The 25,442-nt window shown below is 47.5% G+C and overlaps 1 protein-coding gene across 4 annotated transcripts in view; it reads left to right on the top strand.

Moving 5' to 3' along the window:
* Window positions 1-25,442, top strand: part of ADCY8 (adenylate cyclase 8) — a 143,596-nt gene that overhangs the window by 26,000 nt on the left and 92,154 nt on the right. For all 4 annotated transcript variants that reach the window (XM_016119826.2, XM_016119825.2, XM_016119822.2 and 1 more), the window contains exons 2-4: window positions 160-309; window positions 18,570-18,700; window positions 21,850-21,961. In XM_016119826.2, the coding sequence (XP_015975312.1) occupies window positions 160-309; window positions 18,570-18,700; window positions 21,850-21,961 (393 nt within the window). The remainder of the gene's footprint in view (window positions 1-159; window positions 310-18,569; window positions 18,701-21,849; window positions 21,962-25,442) is intronic.

The following is a 25,442-nucleotide window of genomic DNA, read 5'->3' as shown; positions in this document are numbered from 1 at the left end:
ATTTGGCCCAAGGCCCAAGCGAAGGACGTGGTTCTGCCAACCTGCTACCGAACATTTGGATTGCTCCTGTGGAAACTTTTATTATCATTTTTTCTCTTTGCCTCCACACAGCTCCTCTTTTAATCACCTGACCAGGCTCTGTTTGCGATTCTGTTTCAGGTGGTGGCCCAGGCCGTGTTATTCATGTGTATGAACACAGCCGGAATCTTCATCAGTTACCTGTCAGACCGGGCCCAGCGCCAGGCCTTCCTGGAGACGCGGAGGTGTGTGGAGGCCAGGCTGCGTCTGGAGACAGAAAACCAAAGACAGGTACCAGGGAAAGTGCCACGTGTGCCGGTTGCCCCCTAGCCAGTCCCTGAAGGACGTGGAGATGCTTTTCTTCCCAAACACATCCTGACTTGCAGCTGACCTCTCAAAGTCTGTGTCCTGGGATATCAGGGTTTAAAACAGTTACGTTACACCTACAGGCCAAAGTGAGTTGGTCTTATTCTCCACACTCAAGTAATTGTTGCCTACAAGAAATAAAATAATTATAGTCACGAAGTGATTTTATGACACCTTCGGCCACTATCTGTGTTTGTGAACAGGGCCATGGTTTTTAAAAACCATTAAAATCATCATCATTGACCCTTTTTTTTTTTTTGAAGTTGTAAATTGTTATTTCAAATCAAAGTTTTTACCACAGGCAATTCAAAGTATAGTACGCCCATAGAAGAATCTTGTGCATGTGTAGCAACTAATGCCTCATCCCGATGTTCAGAAGAGAGAACTGACCAGGACACATTGATGAGACATGCTGGGGCCCCAGGGTGGGGGACGCAGGAGCGGGAGCACGCTGGCTCAGAGGAGGGGTCCTGGGTTTGGAGGGGTTCCAGTAAAGATGTTTCTTAGACATGGTAATTAGCCAGGTGTTCTAAGGACTTTCAGAATCACTTTGGCCTTAAATCACATGTCCCCCGCCCAAGAAAAATTAGTTTTTAAGAGTAAAATTTTATCCCTATTAAAAATTATTCATCTCTTAAAAATCTAGGCCCATGCTTTCTTCTGAAAGCAGTTTTCAAAGAGGAATAACAGGAATGGGTTGAAAATTGGTTACAAAATCAATGTATTCCATGTTCAACATGCTTGCATACTCTTGGCAAGTCTGTGCTCAATGCATGTATTAGTTCTACCAGACGATGCTCTTTTTTTTTTTTTTTTTAAAGTATGGCTATGGATACACACTTGTCATTTTAAGCTTTGTATAATAATGGTTTGAGAAAGTATAAAGAAAGTAGCTACAAAAAATACAACTCATCAGTAAAACATGGACCTTTGAAGTGAGAGAAGCCAGGCCAGTGTGATAATGGGTGAGGCGGGCAGACAGGGCGCAGCGTGCCAAGACTCAGCTCCCACCGCCATACGTTATTGCCACGGGTGCAGAGGAAGCGATTGAATTTCCAGATCCTGTGTGGACCTCACAGGCTTCAGAATTAGGAAATGTCTAAGTGACTGTCTAAAACAACTACGGAACCTCATCACAGATTTATTGTGGTTGCCCCGAATAGCCCTGTGAAATAATTTAGAAAAATAATCTGAAGACAGAAATCGCCGTGCGTGATACACATGAGTGTCTTCCGGGACTGTGTGCTGCGTCCTCTGCAAAACACAGCAGCCTCCAGACTCACATCCCTCTTTCCACGGGATCTGTGCCAGTTCAGAGAATGCGGCCGTGTGAATAATTTATTCCACTGCTCTTGACGCTCTTGTGGGCGAGTTGTCTGGGATACTCAGTCTTTTGTTCATGAAATATTGGAGACACTGAAAAGTAGTGCCTTATTCTACCCATAAGACTTTTCTTCTTTGCCCCTCCTTCAAGTCGAGTGTCGGGAGTCTCCGCGATGTCGTCACCTAACACGGTAAAAGGACCTTCCTCTAGCCTCTCTGATCTTCGTTTTTCTAAGTTGGTGGAAAGAGGAGGAAAATGATAACACAGAGAAGTGAGAACAAGTAGGATGGAGGAAGAGTTTGCTCGAGTTCATGCCACGGCTCTCTTGGCTTCTCGTTGGGTCTCCGAGCCACTGAGCCCTCAGCCCGAGATCCCCCACCCGTACCTGGGGTGGCATCTCTTTCCAGCACTGTGTTTGCCTCAAGCGAGATAACCGATGTAAAGCAATATGAAATTATGATAATAAAAGACTATCTTTCGGTGGAAGGTTCCTTGTTCCGAGGATTTAGTTAAACAAGCTGTGGTTTGGTAGAGTCCTGTGTTCGCGTGACGATGACGTATTTCTGGTGCAATGACCACCCCTTCTTCCTCAGCAGTAGTATCTAAGACGCTGGCTCTATATCGTTCAGTGCTACAGTTACTTTCCATTGACACCTGATCTCTGCTTCAGGTTTCCGTTATCCCTGAGAACTTCTTCCGTGGAGACGAGCAGAGAAGTTTTTCAAGTGAGACTGCCTGGGCTGTGAAACCTTTGCTTCTTACTTACCATCCTAGTGAGTGCGAGCAAGCTGCAGGGCTCAGAGTTTCCATCTGTCCCATGGGGAGGATAATGCCCTGCCTGAAGAGGTTCCTTAATGGTTGGAAATAGTGTGCGCAGTGCCCTTGCCGCTCAGTGAAGGGTTCCTGTTAGCATGATTGTGCATAATGATTTCTGTGAGTCAGCCAACAGAGCGCAGTCCCAGGAGGACTCATTTGAGAACACATTATGGGTCTCAATTGAAACCCAGGCAAGTGGAGGGAAATGAGGGCTGTGGTCCTCAGGTGTGCATGGATCGGAACTCAGCATTAGGCTCCCTGTTTTACACTATCGTGTCATTAACAGAGCCATCCCCCACTTACCTCTCATCAGAGGTAGTTATAACACCATAACTTAGAAACTCTATACTGTGTGGAGGAGACACTGTAAGGACCTGAGTGGTGGCAGATCCTTTTCCCTTGGGAAATCATCCCAAAGGAAGGGAATTTCTATTACATCTCTAAATGCAGAATCAAGAGGCCTTATTCCACAAGAATGTTCAAGTTTCGTAGGATTTTTCAAGCATGGGATTAGCTCATAGTAGGATACAAAGGAAATACTTAAATCACTTAACATGTTCAACCATGAATTAATTATTTATTGAGAGTCTAATATGCGCCATGAGTTTTGCTGGACATTGGGAATATGATGGTCACTAGCGATCGGTTCCTGGTCTTACAGAGCTTACCATATGTACAAAGAGATGGATGACCATGCAGATACCTGTGGCAGTGGTATATGGGTCACACCTAAACGGGAGGTGGACGGAAGGCTACCGAAAAGAAACGGTGCCTGAGTTGACATGCGAACAGCATCGAGCTTGCCGAGAAGCGGTGAGGAGTACCACATAAAGGTCAAATAACACACGTAAACATCCCGAAGGAAGGGAGAACATCGTTTGTCGGGGCGATTAGGACTGCTGCTATGATAACTCATTCCCATAATTCATTTATTTATCCATCCATCCACCCATCCATCCACCCACCCATCCATCCACCCACCCACCCACCCTCCCATCCATCCACCCACCCACCCACCCACCCATCCATCCATCCACCCACCCACCACCACCCATCCACCCACCACCCAACCATCCATCCACCCACCCACCCACCATCCACCCATCCATCCACCACCCACCCACCCACCCATCCATCCACCCACCCACCCACCCACCCATCCACCCACCCACCCACCCATCCATCCATCCACCCACCCACCCACCCACCCATCCACCCACCCACCCACCCATCCATCCACCCACCCACCCACCCATCCATCCATCCATCCACCCACCCACCCACCCACCCATCCATCCATCCACCCACCCACCCATCCACCCATTCATCCACCCACCCACCCACCCATCCATCCATCCATCCATCCATGGTGGAGTTACAGAGCTCAGTCTCTCCTCTGGATTGGGCCTGGAGGATGAATAGCCCTTTAAGTATCGGCAGAGAGGGAAGAAAGGATCAGCAAAGATGCTGATGCTCAGACACCTCCGATGTGGTGCGGCAACACTGGGAAGCAGGTCTTCGGTGCTACCCTTCCCAAAGGTGCGTACTTTCTTCGAGGGCATACCACTGCACTTTTCCATTCAGTGAAAAATGTGTATTTATTAACGATGCACCAGGCATCGTCCAATGTGCTGTGCATACCAAAATGAAGAAAATCTGTTACAGGTCCCTATTACAGCATGCCACACTGGACCTCAGTCCCTGCGTGCCTGTTTGTTGTGGTAAAGGGTGAGTCCCTTAAGAGTGACTCATAACTCACTCCTCTATATAACCCACCCAGCAGTGCCTAAAAATCAGTGTGGAGTCTATGGTGATGAACAGACTGAGATTGTTAGTATTTAATAGTGGTTACTAATCATTTTTCCAAAGAAGCATCGCGAGGCCATAGCTAGAGGACACGTAGCACGTGAGCCACACTGCCTCTTACGTGGCGGCCCCCACACCATGATGAGATGCTCGAGGCCCTGAGTAATAAGCATCTTCCTTGGATAACCGGAGCTTGCATACATGATGCTTCAGGTCAAGAGCAAGCGGGCAGGAGAGACCAGCAACTGTTAGGAACCTTGGCTCGGTGTTTCTTTTAAACTAGGCTTGCAGCAGAACTCCTTGAAGGTAGATCTCTGTGACATCTCCCCGTCCTCCCGTAGTCGCTGGCAGAAATGGCTGAATGTTCCCAAATGTGGACATGTTTGCTTTAGATGATTGAATCAGGAGGTTGAGCACATACTGGCCCTTTTCTTCAGAGAGGCAAGGACTTTGTTCTTTTTCCTTTTTTAACAATTTTATCACCAATTACACCTCCCTCCAAGTGGTGAGGATTAAGGATTAGGACGAACAGTTATTCTCCCAAGGCAGAGGTTGTGCTCAAGGCATGTTAGAGAAGACTCTGTGATGCTAATGACATCGATGTCATTCTCCTCTGCAGGAAAAAACTTCAGTAGCCATGTTCCCTCCAAGGTGAAAATCCAAATGCCCGCACGTGGCCGCCGGGCCCTGCAGGGTCCGGCCTCCGTCCCCTCCCGCAGCCTCTTCCCTGGCCCTGTCGCCACTCACACTGATGACTACCAGCTCCCTGACCCGCCGTTTCGCTGCCCTGTGCCCTGTGGTTCTTTCAGCCTGGCAAGTCCCCGTCCCTCCTAATGTCTCGACCCTGGAAATTCCGCTCCAGCCTCCTCCATGAGGCTCGCTTTCACCTCCCCGGGTTCAGTCGAAATGGTTTTGTTTTTTTTTTTTTTGTGCCTCTAGCATGCCTTACAGTTACTTCTATTATAGAACCTGTCGTCCCGTGTGTCATTTACTCGTCTGCATTTCTCTCTTTCCGTGGCCAATAAGGACGAATGCAAGGAAGCTCCTCGGTCTTGTTCATCTGATTCCCTGGTATTTATTCAGCACAGTGGCCAGAATATGAAGTCTTCTGATTAGTGTTCGTTTAACTGAGTTATGTGGCATTCAAACTGTGGCTCCTGGCTTCATGTCCACCTGCATGAGGGTCGTGTCGAACTAATTCTCCTGTGCCCGTTGTGACTCCCCTTAGAATCCTGGCGGCAGGAGGACGCTTGTCCAGTTCAGGAGAGACTGGGACGGGCTGAGCGCGTCTTCCACAGACCTGCTCGGGGAATTTTCCATCCGGAAGCCACGTCTTTAAACACCTCTCTTTGGGGAGTTAGATTCTAATTATTGTAGTTTTTGCAATCCCACTTCTCCTCCCCAATGATCCAAATGGCCCATACATATTTTAAACATTAAAACGAATTAATCGTTTTCCTTGCAGCTCTGAGACTTGCCGAACCCCACTCATGGTGATCGTGGCATTTCGGAGCGTTTCGGAAGCTCCGGGGGCCCCTGGAGTAAAGTTTCTGATGACGCCGTATGTCCCAGCAGCGGGAGGATTATTGTTCAATGCGGCCGATGTTTTCAGCTGTGTTAAAGCGGCTCTGTTTAAATTCAACATCGCTGTTAGACAATGTCGATGTAAGCCCGTGGTTTGGACAATAGCTTGGGTGAGAAAGTTGGGTTTCCCGCTCCGTTCCAAGTTAGTGTCCTATAGCATCTAGGAAATAGTTTTTAAAGCTACAGATAACTGTTAGCTAAGAACCCAGAGCTTTGTCATTCATTCATTCATTCATTTCTTTATTCAAGGAAGGGTCAAGGTTGACCTGAAAGTGGCAGAATCACAGAAAATTTGTTTTTTTCTGTTCCAACTCGATGAATTCTTATTATAGTCCAAAAACCTCTGGAGCCTCCTACCATCAAGCCATTTATCTGCTATTCTCCACGCTTTACATTCAAACCACCTAGGTACAATCCATCACGCTCATCCTTATATCTTATAAATATATTTTTACATGACGATTCTCTAGTTTATGCTACACTATTCTCGGTTTCCTGAACATTCCTATCACCTATTACCTTCATGCCTTTGCTTCTGCTTCTCTCCCTACCTGGTGTAATGCTGCTTTCATCACTAAACGGCATGCACTCTTCAAAGCTCAGCTCAAATGTCACCTCCTCTACCAAGACCCTCCCCGTTCCCCCCAGCTGTGACCTCCATGAGGGTTTCATAGGTATCTGGCTTATGGAGTTAATCTCTTTCTACAATCTGCTTTTCCCTTACTTTGTTTTTAATTCTGCATTACAAACTCTTTGAAGATGGGATATATGTTTCATTCATGTTCTTCACAATAGCTGTGGATCCAGAAGGGGAAAAACCCAAGCTGGGAAGAAAAAGCAGAGACAATGAATATATAATGAGTGCTATAATTGTGTTTTCTAAATATTCTTCTACTCGAAAAATATTTGTGAATGAATACACTTGGGAAATACTCTCCTTTTGTGATATGATTTCTGGGGTCCTTGCATTCCAAAACCAGACATCCAATCTCTTCAACAACTTTAACTTGCTCCATCTACCTGTCTAACTTCACCTTTTACTATTTCTTTAAATCAATGACTTCAGCTTAGATGGAGTTCTGCCTAAGCGAAATTTAAAAAAATAAATTTCACCCTAGAGTCATCTTTGTGCTCATCTTACTCCTACAAGCTTCTCTGCCTCTGGGCTCCATTCCTGTCATAGCTTCATTTTATTTCTTTTCATTTCTTTCAGGTTTTCTTGAGAGAAAAAGCTAAACTGTTATTCCAATCATCATCATGCTCTACAGCTATGCTGTCCAGCAGAATTCTCTGTGATGATGGAAATGTTCTATATGTGTGTTATCCAACGGCCATTAACCACATACGACTATGGAGAAGCATATGTAATGTGGTTGGTTAGTGTGACTGAGGAATTGATTTTTAATTTTCATTAATCGAAATTTAAATAACCATTTTTGGCCTCTCGTCTGTATTTTGGTGATTTACCATGACTCAGCCTTTGCTTCTGGACCGTTGCCATGGCCGTACCGCTAACGCCGTGCACCTTTCTGAAAGCCTGGTGCCCGTCACCAGCATCCCGCCAGACAGCGTCGCCCTCCTGTCCCACCGGTTACCACCCTCTCGTCCCCCCGAAGCGGACTTCCCGTCAGCGTGACACATCCTCGTACCTGCTGCAGCCACACCGACCGGGGTGCCAGCTCCTGGCGATCTGTCTCCAGCACAGACGTGCTAACTGTCCCCATCTTTCTTTTTCGAACACTGTTTAAACCCTCCCACAAAGTAGCTTTCGGACTCGTGCTGACCAGTTTCTAACTAGTGCGAATTGGTCTAGCCACCTGGAGTCACTTAACCCTAAATTATTCTTTTTGAAAAAGGAGCCGTGTTTTCCTTTTTCCCATTTCCTTTGTGACATAGGCGACTCTACGCACATATCAGACCTCAAGGGAATGTGCAGAGCGTGAGCCAGTGTTTCCTCTCTGTCTTATCCCCCCCCATCTCACAGAGAGTAGGATTCCAGTGTAATGTACCCATTGCCCTAGACTTTTTGTGGGGTAAGAATGTGGCTCCTCTCCTCCAGCAGGGAGCCCATCGAGGCGGTGAGCCTCACAGTGGCCCCGCCGAAGCCCGTATAGCGAGAAGGCACGAACCAGAGGCTCTCGTTTCGCACCCACAGACCCCTTTCCTTTGCCAGCAATGAAGTGACTGGTCTTGATTCCCACATACTTCCTGTGTCTATCTCTCATTTGAAAGGTGAGGCATGTAATTCACATCTCAAAACCCCAGTGCAGAGTGTAACCCCTGTCGGGGTCATCTTCTTAGTGCCTCACACTAAGTGCCTCACACTTCTTAGAGCCTCACACTTCCCATGGATTGCTACTGCCCATAAAATACAAACCGACCTCAGTATCTGGCATTATGGCCAAGGCCATAGCTCCTGGCTCTAGCAAGACTTTTCAATCACGTCGCTTGCTGCCTCCATCCCTGGACTCCATCACTCACCCAGACCGGCAAACGCACCCCCACACTTCTGCGCCTTTGATTGTTTGCTGGTTGCTCCCTGTGTGCCCTCCAGGTCCCGTCTCTGTTCCCCTCCTCTACCTTTCTCTGTGCCCCACAGGGGGCTAAATGTTATAGACGTATCAACAGGCTCATTGCCCTTTAGCTTCTGCTTGGGCTTGGCCGGTGGAGGCGCCAGATGGACATTAGAAGATGGGAGGGCGATCAGGTCGGTGGGTTTATCACCCCCTCTCCTGCCCAGCCAGGCTGTGGAATGCTGGTGTCTGCATTTCTGGACCAAAGGCCATAGCTCCTGTCAGGCAGCAGCTACGGGATTTTCCAGGTTCCACTGGCATTTGTAGATCCTCTCTTCCTAGCTTTTTAGGGGCTTTACCATGGTCACCGGCTTCCTTCACTTTTCATTAAACTCTTTTCCAGTGCCCCTTTGGAGTACCAATTGTGTCCTCCTAAGACCCTGAATTACATGTTCCTATTGTTCCGTCTGGCTGAGAGGCCCCACTCCCCGCCCCCCATTGTATCTGTGAGGCCGTTCAGTAGAGCAGAAAGACTAGGGGTCAGGACCATTTTACTCTGTCCAGTGCAGTGGCCACTAGGCGCACGTGGAGATCGAGTACCTGAAATGTGCTTCGTCTAAATCGAGATGTGCTGTGAGTACAAAATGCAGACAATACCAAAAAAAGGAATGCAAAGCACCTCTTTACATGTCGGTTACATGTTGATTACTCATTGAAATGACAATAGTTGGGGTATATTTGGTTCAATAGAATGTACTGTTGACTTGAATTTCAGCTGTTTCTTTTCACTCTTTTTTAATGTGTGCACTGGGAATTTTTTAATTCCATAGGTGACTCACATTAGATTTCTATGGGACAGGGCCGCCCTAATGGTTGGCCCATTTCAGTTTCCAACTCTCTGGGGTGACTCCCAGCAAGTTGTCCAACCACTTTGTGCGTGAGTTTCTTCATCTCTCAATTAGAAATGATAATTCTTGCCCTAACCCATGGGGGTGTTCTGAGAGACAAATAACAGAATGCCTGAAGAAGTGTTATTTCAACTGTAAAGAACTCTACAAATGTTAGGGCTATTTCTGTGAAAATCTCACTAACGCCCCAATCTGATGCTCAGATGTCCCTCCTCCAGGAAGCCTCGTCTACTGTTTCCAGTCAAGAGCTATTTCTTCTTCTTTGGCACTCAGAAATTTTTCGTTAACGTGGCGTTTTCACACTGTGCCTAGTATTGTGGTTGGCACTCTGATTCCCTCTCACTGCTGGTGAGATGTAGGGCAGTGAGCAGAGGCCCCGCGCTCCTGGCCTGTGACCCTCCGGGGCAGCTGACTTCACCCCAGGCCTTGTGTTCACCCCATGTGGGTGGACCGCCAACTCTTGCATTCCATCTGGCTGCCTGGTTCCTTGCGATCTTTCCAGCATGCTCTTTGTGTTTTATGGCCTGGTGGGAGTAGTGAAAGCTTTGAAAGAGAACAAACCCAGGTTTGATTGCCAACTAGATGCCTGAGTGGCTTTGGCTATGTCACTTAAACTCTGACTTTTGGCTCTTTCATCTGTCAAAATGAAAACCTCCCACGTCTCAAAGGTGCTCTGAGGAAATCAAGCAATAAAGATGAGTGTCTGAGACCAAGGTTGGCCCTTGAACTTTTGAACCACCTGAGCCATGTCTTGAGTTTTATAGCAGAACACATTCTGATTCCAGTAACCACAGGTTTCCTTCTTGCTGTTTGTATTCTTATTCAAATTTGGGCTCCTGAGCAGCATTAATTTCACCCTGATTCCAAGAGAAGCCATCACCCTGTGCTCATTTACATACAATTAACATTTCCAGAGGCAGGTTAGGTAGAAGAAATGGATCACCATCACTGCCCTCAAGCCTTTACTGCAGCCTGGAAGCCACCGAGCCGCCCGAAAGCCAAGTGGGGGCCTTTTATCTCATAAATCTGTCCAGGAAATTTCGACTAAAGAAATTGGAATGAGAAACCTTTGCAGCCTAACTAGAAAGTGCTGAAGGGAGAGCACGTAGCAGAAGCCACACGTCAAACGTGATAGTAGAAAAGAACAGGGGTAAAATAAATATGTATTTTTTTAAATGATCCATGCCTAAAATAGCATATTTTGGCTGGATTTGTGAATGGGTCCATTGATGGGAATTCTGCATCCTCTATTTTGCATAAACCACACTCAAAATAAAAGAGTACAAATAGTTCAAAAAATACTTTGAGACCCATCTGAATACAGAGCCATTCTAGAATTTTCTGTTTGTTTATTTCTAATCTTTTGCAAATCCTGTCCATACTCAATTTGAAAGCAATTTTTAGAAGGAAATTTTGAATATTTACAAAGCATTTAACGTATTTTTCAAAGAAACAAAAGTTTGCTTTCGTTTCACACTCATATTTTGTCGTTTGCACCATACTCAATTAAATTTAGTTACAGCAGTAGCAAATACAACCAATACAAGCAGATTTGAAGACAAAAAAACTGCTGCCTCCTGGTAAAGATATGATGTCCCTGACGGAACAGACATGGGAGCGACTCGACAGCGGCCAGCTAATTATGAGTATTTCACATGTTGGAATCTCCATCAGGACAAGCTATTGATTCACTTAAGGGCTACCGCTACTATGATGCAATGCGGTTTTAAACGTTATCTATGAAAAAAAAATCAAAAGAATCCAAATTTTCTTTTAAAAACACTGAAACTACTCCTGATTAGCAGCCAGAGCCTACAGAGTTGAGACAGGCTGAGGACTCTGCTCTCTAGGCAAGAAGGAACACAGAGACAAAGAGAAGAAACCCAGGGGGCGAATGCCATGTGATGAACGAGGCAGAGATAGAGTGGAGAGATCCGAAGTGAAGGAGCGCTGAGGGCTGCTGGCCCCGTCCGAGGGCAGTGGGCGTTTCCAGGAAGTTCCCTTCGCTTTCTCACAGGGGGTTTTAGGCCCTCCTGGCTCCTCCCAACTATTCTATAGATTCCAGCTGTGCACCTACCTGCCCACCAAGTGTAAGAAGCTGATAAGAACTCCAGAAGACCATTGCCCAGAGTGTCTCCTCCTGCCAAACCAGCTTTAGGTTTAATGAGTTCCGATCCTCACAGGCTTCAGGCACAGCTTGATCCAGGAGCCACCCAACACACTTGGTCAATTTGCCTGCAATATTTAGGACTCAGCTAAGTCACCGAAATCCAAGCAAAATTCCACATTAAGTGGCTTTTTCTCAGAGTCCTCTTTAATAGTAACAAATGTATTATCACTATGCAATCAGATTACTACATTATAGAACATAGAATGTAGACCAAGCCCAGAAATAAAAAACGAGATTTTTTAGATGGAATTTTTTTATATAATAAACTAGAGTTTGGCAAGCTTAACACTTTCCAACTTATCTTATACACACATGTGGTAAGTCATATATCTCTCCACTAGATTGCAAGTTTCTTGATCAAAAGAGGGCTCACATTTCTCTACCACCCCCCTATGATATCTAACCTGGTATTAGAGATTCAGTAATATCGTATCAAAGGAATAAAATAATGATCAAATTAAGGAGCCATTTCCACAAGACGCCTTCCTCAAATACGAGAGCATTACTGATAAGTGTTGAAGAAGAATGTCCTTCGCTGCTTAGTCAGTTGGGTGCTAGGTTATCCCATTGAACTCCCTACACCGTCCACTCCCCCTTCTTTATTCCCATTGTCCAAAAGAGTTTGCATTTGGTTAATCACCAAGATGTAAATATTTTATCTTCACACCTCCTGACTCTCCAACAGCTCAGAGCATTTTATTTTTCACATCTATTGTCCTGGCATCTCTTTGGAACATGCAAGAGACAGGTGGTGCCCTGGGCTGACTTCTATTGTAATACCATGAATATTTAATCACAGTCATTCTGAGGCTCTCTGCCAACAAGACTGCATGCATGGCGAAGGTACAGTGAAGCTCGTCCCCTGCTCTGCCCAGGGCAGAGCACAGTGCCTGCCACTCGCTCATACCTTAGTACGTGTGTGTTTGCCAGATAACAGTTTGTCCGATGTAGAAATGGGCAGTTCGTCAGATGTAGACATGAGCCACAATCAATTACACAAACACTGGAAAAGACTGGCGTGAGACTCAGCCCCAGGTGATCCTCTGTACCACCCCCCCCCCCCCCCGCCAAAAGATGAATCCTAAGTCAGCCTCCATAGCACAGAGCCTAGAGCTCAGAACTCACTCATTCATGGACCCAGACGCCTGGGTTCACCTCCAGGCACTGCCGCTTACTGTGTGCCCTTGGGACAACTATCTAACCTCTCTGTGCCTTGGTTTCCACATCTGCGATCATCAAGAACGAACATATCTACCTCATGAGTTGTGAGAACAAAATGAGATGATTCACATACAGAGCTTGACACATAGTAAAGACCCAGGAAGGTCTGTCGTCGATAGTAGAGTTGTCTTTCTTAGTCGTCTACTCTTTCTTAAGCATTTGATTTAAACATAAACTAATATATTCCACAGAAGACAAAATTCTCAGACCAGAGAGTGAGTTGATTTTAAGTACAAAGAGAGAGAAAAAATTGAGATGTTGAGTGTGAAAAGATGGGCAAATCCAAGGCAACTGATTTACACATTATGTTGTAAGGGTAGCTGGCATTTGTCAATTGAAATACTAAAAGAGAACGAATGAATGAATGAGTATTGCATCTATTTTTCAAGTAAGCCCTACTGATGATGGTATTTTCTGCTTTTCAAATCTAAATGAGGAATGTTTGATACTTGTTCTTTTCACAAGCAGAAAACTGACATAATTAAGCACTGGAGTGAAAAGTGATCATCTCACAATTTTTATAGGCTGGGAGGAAGGGGATGCAGAGGCCACGGGGGGGGGGGGCGGGGCGGTGCCTGACCTGTGTGATTTCTGCAAGCGATTAGTGGAGGTGAGCAGCTAAGGAGCCCCCAGCCACACCACCTCTGCCATGTCCTCCAGCCTCTTGCCCCATTTCTTTGCTAAGGGCGTTGGCCCAGCCCAGGCAGGCATGCTGTCTGAGACGCAGCAGAAGCAGGATATGCAGCTTGGTGTCCTGCATTTGCGGGCCTTGAACGAATCGCTTCAAGTCTCAGGTCGTAAAATCATTTTACTAATCCCTACCTCCCAGGAGTCTTTTGACCATTAAATGGGCTAGTACACATTAAGGTAATTTTTTAACTGTACACATACTACAGATGTAAGTCATTATCATTTTTATTATTTTTAAATGATCTCCTGATAATGCTGCAAGCAAGGGAATCATTTGAATTTTAATCAGTCTTTCGACCTCCAAATTGGCCCTACTCTAATTGCTATAAAAATATGACATTCTTGAATAAATGTGAAAAGTTCTGTTTCATATCAAGGTAAAACATAAATTCAGTGTTTTTAAAATTTCAGTGGAGGGATGTAAAAAAATTATAAGTTAATTTTTAAAAAAGATACTAGATAGCATTCAGAAACATACATTGTGGCATCACGATAATCGGTACCTATGGAAACAGCTGCATGTTAATATTTGAAATAGGAAATGATTTGCTGTGTCCTGTCCACAGGCAGCCACAGGTCAGGCGGTGCTCCAAGGTGCTGGCATCATCCAGGCTTTACAGTGGGAAAGATAGTTTGCCTGCCCAAAGCAGGCTCAGCTGCAGCGGATAGAACGCAAGCTTCAGGCCTCTCGCTTCCGGGTCCTCCAAGGCCCTAGCGAGTTTGCAGTTACGCTTCGTGATGGTTTTCTCCACGAGGATCCCTCCAGTTATTTAAGTCCCCGGACCACAGAACCTGCATCGGGCCACTCTCCCTGCCCCCTCGGAACAGATAGAATGTTCTCTCCCTCTCCACGCCTTTTGGACTGATGCCTTCACCTCGGGAAAACCCAGGTGGTTACCTGTCTTCAGACGTGGATGCCAGTTCAAAAATGTACATGTTCTACCATGTCTGTCCAAATATTTTTCTTGGGAGCGGGGGCAGGGGGAACCTTACAATGTGGTGGTCTTTCCTCCAACCGAGATTTGTAGTTGCCCAAAGGTGTGTGGCTTTTAGACTATCGAAGCAACGCTCGGTAGCTCTTCCAACCTGGCCCGTCCCTCTTCACCGATGACAGAATAGTATTCTAACAGGCTTCGAAGAAGTTTGTCAGAATTGAAGCAAATGCAGCTGGGAATTGTCCAAAGCCACGTCCACCTGTGACTGCTAATTTTTCTTAGTGGTAGAATTTCATCAAAGCATTTATTTCTGAGAAAATGCCTACTGCGCTTACACGTCATTGCCGTGTCTGAAGTCGAGTCGGATAGACCTGCTTCTGATGCCTCCTCCGCACGTTCTTACTAGCGTGTTAAGCTGGGCAAGGAATGTAACTACATGTGCCTCAGTCTTCTTATCTGTCAAGTTGGAATAAGCCAGCCCAGCTCAGGGAATCATCGTGAGTTTTATTTGAAATAAATGCTGTGGTACGACTGAGGGACAGGCGCCATCAGGCCCCACTTCTCCACCCCCCCATGTCACCACTGGCATCCCCAAAGCGCCGGGGCCTTGCTTCTGTAACAGAGCTCATTGAATTAAGCTGCGGGGTGCTCCTGCGTCGGCATCCCCCACAGGCCGGGTGTTCGTCAGGGCTGGAGTCTTGTTTAGCACCAGGAACACCCTGCGAGCCTGGCACGGATCACCGTGATGGCTGTTTACTGAAGGAAACTGAATCGAATGGTCAAATAGAACGAAGGATGCATGCTCTTCTGGGAGGTGAGAAAGACGAGTGGGGTGACATTTGCAGATACGTCGTCAGGAGGACTTCCGGGGCACACGTTGCTGTGGCCTGAGGACTTTTAGAAAGGATTTTCGAGTGTTGATGAAATCGTAAAATGCCTTCCTGTTCCCCTCACTCTCACTACCATGAAACGAGAGGACTTGTCTTGTCCACTGGCCTTGGAAGTGGGTTAAGTCTTCTCTCGGGACATCGATGTCTCTTTTGCAGACCCGGTGGACCAGTTTCTCATTCTCTGTGAAGGACAGAAACCAGGAATCCACCAGTGCCACAGCTGTTAACTCCAGAACTATGCCACCACCCAGGCCTGCCGGCCAAATACGCAATGGCCACCCTCTGAATGGCCACAAATCTTGTGATTGGACACTGGAAGGCTGCTCTTTTAAAAACTCGTAGCTCTATGACCGTGATGGCCAGCAAAAAAAAAAAAAAAGCTGAAGTCTCTGGAAAAACAGCCTCGGCCTAACCTTCCCATTCTAAATCTTGCAGGAGTGCAGGACGGGGTTGGTTCAAGGTCTGCCTTTTACACCTAAGAAAACTCAGATGTGGAGATATAAAGTAACTTGCCCACAACCAGACAATTAGTGAGCACATGACAAATAAAACCTCGAATTCATCTCCTCCAATGGTGATGTCTGACTTACAGGCTTTTGATCGAAAATGGCACAGAGCTCAGTAGTGCTTTCCGCGTCTAAGAAAAGTAGGAAAACTTATATGCAAGAACCTTGGAGCACTCTCTAAAAAGACTCTGAAATCCTTAAGCCGTAGAAGTGTTTAAAAAAGAATTGTCGAGAAGAGATGCCTAGCGGAATCGATGCCCAATATCTTCTGGGCTCAGCAAAAGTGTTCTTTATTCCTCGCATTTGACTAAATTCCTTTCGGGGGAGCGTAACATCTCGCCCAAGGGTCATCTTGCCCTTGGTTTATCATTTTATTACCATAAGGGGAGAAAAGGGCCTTCCTTTTTATTTCTTAATGTTAATGTTGTTCATATGTCAGACTAGGCCCTCAACTAAGGGAGCTAAGCCTTCATTAGGGTAAGATGACGGCTCAGGCGTGCACGGCCGTTATCATGGATCATTCCACATTCGAAGAGCTAATGGCGCGGGAAGGGGGTGTGCTATAGGCCAGTCATCTCTTAGGGAGTCGAGAGGGGTATTTCATCACTGACATTGTTCAGGACTGCCAGTGAAAGGTGATCGTAAGAGGCAGAACAACTTTTAGCCTTTTTGGTCCTTTCGTTATCGTTTTAAATCCTCTGCAGACAAGGGACCCCCGCATTGCCCGCAGCTGGTACAGACCGCTCCCCGCATACGCGTGGTATGCACATTGAAAAGCCATATCTCCCTGGGTCCTGACAATGTCATAAGGGGGCTAGTGTTCTCATTTTGCAGGTGAGGAAAAGGAGGCTCAGAGAGGCTGGATTCCTTGCCTAAGGTCACACAGCTCAGTGGCAGGACCTGAGCCATAATCTGTGAAGGTGCCAGAGCCTTGGTCGGCCTCATGCACAGGAGGCTCCTGGCACACAGTAGGCATCGGCAATGACTGAGCAAGCGAAGGAAGGAGGAAACGCACGGGACCACCAGCCGTATAATACCGCCCTTCCCCCCGCTTCCCGTCCCTTCAGGTTTCCTGCTCTGTGTCCCGCCCCTCGGAGCCAGAGCCCAGGGAAGGGTCCATGTGTAGGTTTCTCTTTTACGCACATGGGCCTCCCACAGACTTGCATTCGCTACCGTATTGTCCACATTCGTTTCCTGCCAAGTCCCTCACGTTTCTGGGACTCCCTTCTCTCTGCACGCAGCACGCCCTCCTCTTAACTGTCACCTCAGTAATGACTATGCTCTTGATTATCACCATGAACCTTAGGCCGGACTGGATGTTTGACCCAAACAGAGTTTTAATGCAGACATGTTGAACTGAGCAAGAATCTTCCGAAAACGGTCGCTGGTCCCCCCGCGACGTAGGCTGCCCCATCGCACCTGCCCTCTTCGAATGTCAGCATCTTCAGGCGTAAAACAGGGTGGAAATTGCAACTTACCACCTCCTGTGATTGATGTGAAGTTTCGATCAGATACCGTATGCGAAGCACATGGCGTGCTACATAGTGAGTGATCAATGAAAACAAGCTATTGCCGATAACCCCAGAACGAGTCACTCACCAGTGCCTGGACCTTCACTGCAGAGAGAGGTTGATCAGAGGCCTCTCAGTGTGCAGGAGCTGGATGGCGGCCAGTTCTCCCCAAAGCCAGTCAGAAGCCCTGCAGCGTGGAAACCCAGAGTGCCCTGCTCCCTCTCTCTTCCCCTCGACAAGCATTTGCATAAAATAAAGATCTCTCATCCCTCATGTTTTCCCCTGGACTTCCTCTCAGGGTGTACGGTAGCAGCTTATGCCCCTGAAGCCATTTTGATGCCATGAATAGAGTGTGTTATATGAGGCAAGAGGAAAACCAGACAGGAGCCACTTTGAATCAACCCAGGGTCCCTTTTCATGCAAATTGAAAAAGCCCAGGAGAAAAGATGTGCCCAAGGGGAGCACAAAGGCCACCAGGGCCACAGTCTGGCTCCAGGAGAGATTCTTCCACCTCCGATCCCCTGAACTGGAAAGTCGTTTATTGGCCTCAGCAGGAGTGGGGGAATTGCATTAAGGGACAAACATTCCTTTTTGCTCTTAGATTGTGTTTTCAGGGGATTTGAATGATGTTTCTCATGGAGTCAACAAATCCGAGGGAAACAAAAGTGTCGAAATGGGCCTTTATAAGCAGACTCCAGGCAAGCTCCTATGTCTCGGAGAAAATGCTTTGCGAAGAGAGAAATTGGGGCGGTTGTCAGTAGCAGGACTGGCACGCCTGGGTGCTGCAGAATTTTGGTGTAAAATTTTATTTTTTAAAGAGAATTTTATTTAAAATTTTATTTAAAAGCATCGACGTCATGCTTGAAGATTGAAAGTGCGTTGCCGCAGTACCGGGCTGGCTCATTTCAGGCTTTTTCAGGTATCCGTTTAAGTATCCTCAGTTCCTTAGAACAGTCGCTCCTGACCTTGGTTTGAATCCTGCCATCAACCGTCATACTCTCGGATCGTGGTCTGTTCTTGCACAGCCCTTGTCGCATTTTGTCACGTGTGACATTTAATGTCGGTACCCCATGTTAGAATGTGTGCCCCGTAATGGTAGGACCCCCACCCATTTGGTTCAGCACAGGACACGCAACACTGGCTCAGTGCCTGGCAACTAACGAGCAGCAGACAGAGATTCGTCATTTCGCATAATGGTACGGAGTGAGCAGTTCCTCGGGAAATCCAGCTAGAGCCCCATGGCTTGTGCCCTGTCCACCCATCGATCTAATCCCCCTAACAAAGGTGCCCCTCTTCATTGCCTGTTCCCAGGAGCGGCTCGTGCTGTCCGTGCTGCCCCGGTTTGTCGTCCTGGAAATGATCAACGACATGACCAACGTGGAGGATGAGCACCTGCAGCACCAGTTCCATCGGATCTACATCCATCGCTATGAGAACGTCAGGTGAGGCGCAGGGCACCCCCGCCCAGGTCTCCGTGTGGTCCACGTGAGCCTGGCTGCTGTCATCTCACTGCCGTGACCCCTGTTCACCGGAACATCAGTGCGGGTCTTCCCGCGGTTGATTAATTTATTAACTAATGATTATCCATCTGAGTTTTGCATGTCTACACTGAGGCTCGAGAAGAATGTCAGAGAAACGCAGTTATATTTGCCAGTTGACTTACTGCTTGGTTCCTTTGCAGTAGGCTGGCCTGCTTTTACATTTTAAGTGGGAAGGTCAAAAGCTTTTTACACTATGACTGCAAAAATAATCCCAGAATGTGATCTGGAGGCCTCAGGGATGATCACATAGGTCTCTCTCTGCCTTATATTCCTCATCTCTCCACCCACTCATTCACCCATCCATCCATCTCATTTATCTACCCAACCATCCATCTTCCCACTCACCCACCCATCTTGATCCATTCATTCACTCACCCACACTCCTCTCCATCCATCCATCCATCCATCCATCCATCCATCCATCCATCCATTCATCCTTCCATCCATCCATCAACCCACCCACCAGCCCATCCATCCATCCATCCATCCATCCATCCATCCATCCATCCATCCATCCTTCCATCCATCCATCCTTCCATCCATCCATCCATCCATCCATCCATCCATCCATCCATCCATCCATCCATCCATCCTTCCTTCCTTCCATCCATCCTTCCATCCATCCATCCATCCATCCATCCATCCATCCATCCATCCATCCAACCATCCATCCATCCATCCAACCATCCATCCATCCATCCATCCATCCATCCATCCATCCATCCATCCATTCTTCCATCCATCCACCCATCCACCCATCCATCCATCCATCCATCCATCCATCCATCCATCCTTCCATCCATCCACCCACCCACCCACCAGCCCACCCACCCACCCATCCATTCATCTATTCTTCCATCTATTCATTCAGCCATCAGTGTTCTCTCTGGGCCCAGCACTCCACTAGACAAAGTAGTGTGTACTGAAAATCAGCGGTGAGGCAGACTAGCGTTAGAGCCCCCATTCTACCTATTCCTAGTGTGTGACCTTGGGAAACTTCCATACCTGAATCTCAGCAGGATCTTTTTTTTTTTTTTTTTGGTAAAATGGTCATTTTAATAGCCACCTCGCAGTGAGTGAAGGTATATAGGACAGGGTAAGCATATAGTAGAGCATAAGGCATATTATTTCAGACATGTTTTCTAGTGGCAATTCAAAAAGAACCAACCTTGGCTGATTTAAAAGAAATGTACTCAGAGGCCACATGATGTCTCTTAGAGTAATCGGTGAAGGACAAAGAGGAAGGCTTAGGAAATGGGCCAGGATGAAGCTAGAAGCATAACCAAAATCACAGCAGAGCACGAGGCCAGCGAGGACCCTGCTTCCACTGTTTCTGAAAAATCCATTGCATGTGCCGCCAACTCTGTCCCCATCCCAGCTGCCACTGCCACAGTGCCTCCTGCAGCCCCCAGGATCTGGATGTGGCTGCCTTTGCCCTGCCCCCACGCTGTCCTCCTGGGCTTCTGCATCTCAACTTAGCGCCTGGGGCAAATGCGGCCAATCGGCTGAGCCCAGTTGTTTGCAAGAAGTGACTGGAAAGCATACCTGGCATTTTTAGCTCGTACACAAGCATGCATGCCCACACCAACGTACTTAGGACCCTTAAGTTCTAGAAACTTTTTTTCCGCACTCACCAGTTTTTGGTGCGTCCCTGAGTCCAGGAAAACTAAATTCCTCCTGGCTCCCTCCGCCCTGTCCATTCATTTTAAGCCATGGAATTGAGTTCTGATGCTCCAGGACCCTTGCCCGGAAGTTCTCAACACACTAAGTGAAAATCCGGTCTGCCGCCCGACATTTCTCAGCAGCCTCAGCTCCCGGCAAAGGAGCTGTTTCTAACAGGAGAAAAATCCGTGGAGACGCCCTGCACAGTGGGCCTCTCCCCAGGCTGCCTGGTTCGAATCCTAGCTTTTCATGTCTATGGGCAAGTACTCAGGCCTCAATCTCCTTGTCTGTAAAATGGGGGTGATCACAGTAGGCCCTACTTCGTAGACTGCTGTGAGGAATAAGCGAGCTACTACATGCAGAACTCTTAGATCAGCATCAAGTCACAGGACCTGGTCTGCAGCGTTGCTGCTGCTCCTGTTTCTGGCTTGTGTCCACAGTTGGGGATGCTTTTAGCAGCAGTCAACAAATAATCCAGTTAACGGTCATACCCTCTTCCGCCTCTGTTTCTCTCTCTCTCTCTCTCTCTCTCTCTCTCTCTCTCTCTCTCTCTCTCTCTCTCTCTCTCTCATCTCTCTCAACCATTCCATTGTAATGGACAATCTCACAACTTTGCCGTGTGCTCCCAGTGGAATGTTGGGCAAGTCTCCTAGCCTCTCTGAGCTTGAGTTTGCTCATCTTCACAATGAAGAGAATAATGCCTCCCACACTACGTGCCTGGTGGGTTACCAAAGGCGGTGCTTATACGGGGCCTTGCTTTTAGAAGCCTTTCAAGGACTGCCCCTTCCCGTACTTTCCTCTTCCCTTATGCCAAACCATATACAGAGGATGAGACCTCACCTCTCTGTCATCCTTAGTAAATGTGAGAGTTTTAGGTAATTATTCTACCTGAGGTCTGCCAGCTTTGCCAACTATTCCCATGATTTTCGAAAAATGTCTAACTCCACTCGCCTGCCACTTGGTGCTGGCGATAATGACATTTTGTCTTCTTTTTTTTCTCCCTATGTCAATTTCATTCTGTGTTCACGGCATCTGAGTTGCTGTTCATTGTGCAAATATAGAAATAAATTATCAAGCTTCATTTGGCTTCCCACAATGAATCGCCCTGCTCCTTTTGGAATGCGTTCACGTTGCCCACACTGCTCGGCTTAGCACAGGAAAAAGGGCTGCTCGCTGCCCTCCTTCCTTGTCCTTCCTGAACTCCTGGGTGGACGCTCTCTGCTGAGATGTTTGTTAAATGCTGACACGTTCCCCGTCGACTCCCACGGCAGCGAGAGCTAAAATCTCAGACCACGGTTGATTTCTTTGCATGGTGTTGATGTGTCTCCCAGGATGGATTAAAATATTAATACTCCTTCTCCCCTTTCCATCCCTTCCCTGTTGTTTAGTATTCTTTTTGCAGACGTTAAAGGATTTACCAACCTCTCCACGACCTTGTCCGCCCAGGAGCTGGTCAGGATGCTCAACGAGCTCTTTGCCAGATTTGATCGACTGGCCCACGTGAGTTGAATTTAATTCCCTCGTCTTCTTCCGCGGAAGTGAGGGCCTGCATGTGGAATCAGGGAAGAGAAGGGCTCAGCCTTCATCACCGATGCCATTACCCCTCTGCATCCTGTTTCCGGGTGGGGACCCCTGATCCTCACACACTTCGGAGATCAATGTTAGTTACTTACAGGTCTCAGATGGGAGGTTTGTCAGATTAATTTTCCCAGTTGAGGGCCGGCTGGTTGTGTGACAATTAAACCAGCATCCTTTCATTCGCTCTCCGCGCCGGCACCCTCATTTCCCCCTGCACGCGGCCAGGAGCCGTCCAGCTGCAGCCTCCGTGCGGGTTCACGCAGTGATGGCCGCCCGCGGTTTCCCAGCCAACCCCCGCCATCTGGGACGAATTAGCCTGTCCTCAAGAACCAGTGATCTGCTGGACCACCATTTTGTCTGCCCTAACTTAAAAGAGCTTTGTTTTTATCCAGTGAGACACCATCTTTAATTTCAACTGGCCCGATCAGAGCTAAAACAGAGAGCAGGTTAAAAGAGATGAACATTTGCTGTTAAAACACAGATTTCTATTCCTGAAGCTGCTCAAGTTACAGAGGAATATCACAGTCACCTTGTAGTTTGGGGTGGACTTTGGGTTCAAGTGGGCATGGCATGCCTTAATTCCCTTCTTTGCGAAGCATGTATATCGGTGCCAAGGTCGCAGGCTGTCGTGAAGAGTTAATGAGAACGCAGCAAGTGGGAGTTCTTTTTTTAGAGTATCAGAATGTCCCGCTTGAAGCCTGCCTCACTCCAGAAGAGATCCAGTCACACTCGCATCTGAGCACCTCTTGAGGTAGGGCCTGGTGCTGTGTGTTGGGAGTGTGGGAATGACCAAAGCACACTGCACTTCCTCCCTTCCTAGAGTCAGGTCTAGTCAGGGATACGTAAATACGTAATCAGTGCACAGCGTGAGGTGTGCTAAGGTACGCCTAGGGTGCTATGGGCATGCAAAGACGACGCATAATCCTGGGGTCAGAGAAGATTTCCGGGAGAAAGTGACTCTTAGGCTGAGCATTAAAAATGAGAAAAACAAATATAGTAGAATACTATTCAGCAATAAAAAAGAATAAACCACTGATACATGCAACAACGGAATCATATCTCAAATGCTGTGTGCCAAGTAAAAGAAGCCAGATGCAAAAGGCTAAATACTTTATGAGTCCATCTATAAGACATTCTAGAAAAGGCACAATAATAGGAATAGAAAAGAGATCAGCGTTGGCCAGGAGCTGGCAGTGGAGGGAGCGACTCGACCGCACAGAGCATGTGGCGGAGTGATTTGGGGGCCGATGTAACTGCCGCGTGTGTGAGCATGACTTCTCACAGTTATCAACAGGGTGAGAGTTTTCTAGATAAATTACATACCAATTAGCAAAGTGAAGAAGACAGGGCAGGTTGTTCTATGCAGAGGTGAGAAGGAAAATAAAGACGCTACCCCGTAGGTATGGAGAAACCAGAAAAGATTTAGCTCTGCCGGAGGGGGAGTGGTGACGACGTGCTGGACAGACGGGCCAGGGCCCGCCCAGGGGCCACCGCACGGCTGTCCGACAGGACGCCGACGTGGTCGCAAAAGGAGGTGGAGACAGAGGGCTTCTCCTAACAGAGGAGCTGGGACTTTGGCAGTGGGGAAGAATGTCCACCATTTCTTTCTGTTGTTGCTTCAGTGGTGGTTGGTGCCAGTTCTGCATAGGGAATCTTCTTCATATTATGGTTTCGAATATTTCTGCTCAAAGACATTAAGATAACCAAAAATGGCCCTCCGGTGAGAAACAACGGATGTGACTAACGTCAGTTCTTAGTGTCACAGTAAGCCCCACAGAGCAAGGGAAAGGGTTGTTGTTAAGTAAAATTTAATCCAAGTCGTTCAAGCAACATTTGTTGACTGCGTACCATGTACCAGGGACTGTGCAAGACCCTGGGAAGGCAAAACCAGCCCCTGCCCTCAAGAAGCTCAGAGTCTGGTAAGGAAGAAGGTCAGGTCCATAATTTTGCAGGACAGTGTGGGGCAAGCAATGCTAGCACAGAGGTCCTGGTGGACAAAGAAAACAGCAGTCACTGCGAGATGAGGTGGCAGAGTAGCAGGCAGCATGGTGACCCGGCAGCATCCAGAGAAGAGGTCAGATGCGGCTGGGCCTTGAGGACGAGCGGGAGCCTCCCTGGCAGCGGATTAGACAAGAAAGCGCCTTCTTGGCCGAGCCATGGTGCACAGGCGGGAAGTGTGAAAACAGGGAATTGCGCTGCTGGGTGGGGAACTGTAAGAAACTCAAGTTTGCTGGAGCTTAAAGGGCTCGGGAGACCGCGGCGAGAACTGTGCTCAGAGCGGGAAGCAGGACAAGTTCTGAGGGTGCAGTGTGACCTTTTAAGGAACGTGGACTTCGCCCTGGCTCTTCACCATGCACATGGTAGAGGAGCGGGGTACATGGTTCATCAGTCCCCAGCGGGGGCAGGATGCTGTAGTCTGCTCTCTGGGGCATGAACGATTTTAAAGACAAGAACATGAATATCAAATTAAGCACAGATAGGCGATGGAATGAAGTTACTGTTACTTTTGATAAGAACACTAAACATCCGTAACCTGCCTGGTGTGTGTTGTGCGCTGTGACGAATATTCTTCCTGCCTCACCTAATTGAGTTCTCACAACAAACCTGCAAGGCAGGTTCTTTATTGTTCCCATTTTACAGAACAAGCAACTGAAGCTAAAATAAGTAAATCTGCCCAGAATTACTGGTAGGTGATCCGGGCCAGCTGAGAACAGGTGCTCGCTCTGGACCACTGAGCGATGCAGCAGGCGTTATAGGGGGTAGAAGACGAGATGTCAGAGACGTGCTTTTTCCCATGCTGGACAGTGTGAAGGGTTATAGTCAGGAGCTTCAAGAATGGGCTGGACCTGCATGTTCCTTGTGCAAACCCCCTCTCTGAGTCTGAGTTTCCTATCAGAAGTGTAATGAAGGGTAAATCAAACGGAACGTGTGACCTGTCTCTTAGCACAGCCTGGCTGAAGATAAGTAGTCAGTACCCGTTAGTGCTCGGTACCTCCCAGTCCGCCCCTCCTTGAACCCCGCCTCGGGTGTGTCGGTATTTAGTGTTCTAGGGGACTTCAGTGGAAAAGTTCGAGAAACTTCACAGTGAAAACAATTCCACTTACCTTGGAACGAAAAAATCTACTTTAAATGCTTTTGCCCCCGCTCCCAGGCAGTGACTTCACAGAGTCCCAGCCAGCTTCTGTATCCAGAATGGGGGGCGGGGTTTGAACTCGCCCCTCTTAGCAATTTTAGCCCCCAAATTCTGTGCCTTTATAGTGGTCTCTGTCTCCTTGCCATGATTCTTTGCTTTAGATTTTCACTGTTTCCCACATCAGAGAGAACTCACCTCCCATGTAAATGCCAGACACTGAAGCCGTTTGTTCACTCACTGCATTATTAAAATGCGGGGAAAACTTCAAAG

This window comes from Rousettus aegyptiacus, unplaced genomic scaffold (genome assembly GCF_014176215.1).
Source record: "Rousettus aegyptiacus isolate mRouAeg1 unplaced genomic scaffold, mRouAeg1.p scaffold_m13_p_15, whole genome shotgun sequence".
NCBI classification, from domain to species: Eukaryota; Metazoa; Chordata; class Mammalia; order Chiroptera; family Pteropodidae; genus Rousettus; species Rousettus aegyptiacus.
This window is presented reverse-complemented; position numbering and strand designations above follow the sequence as displayed.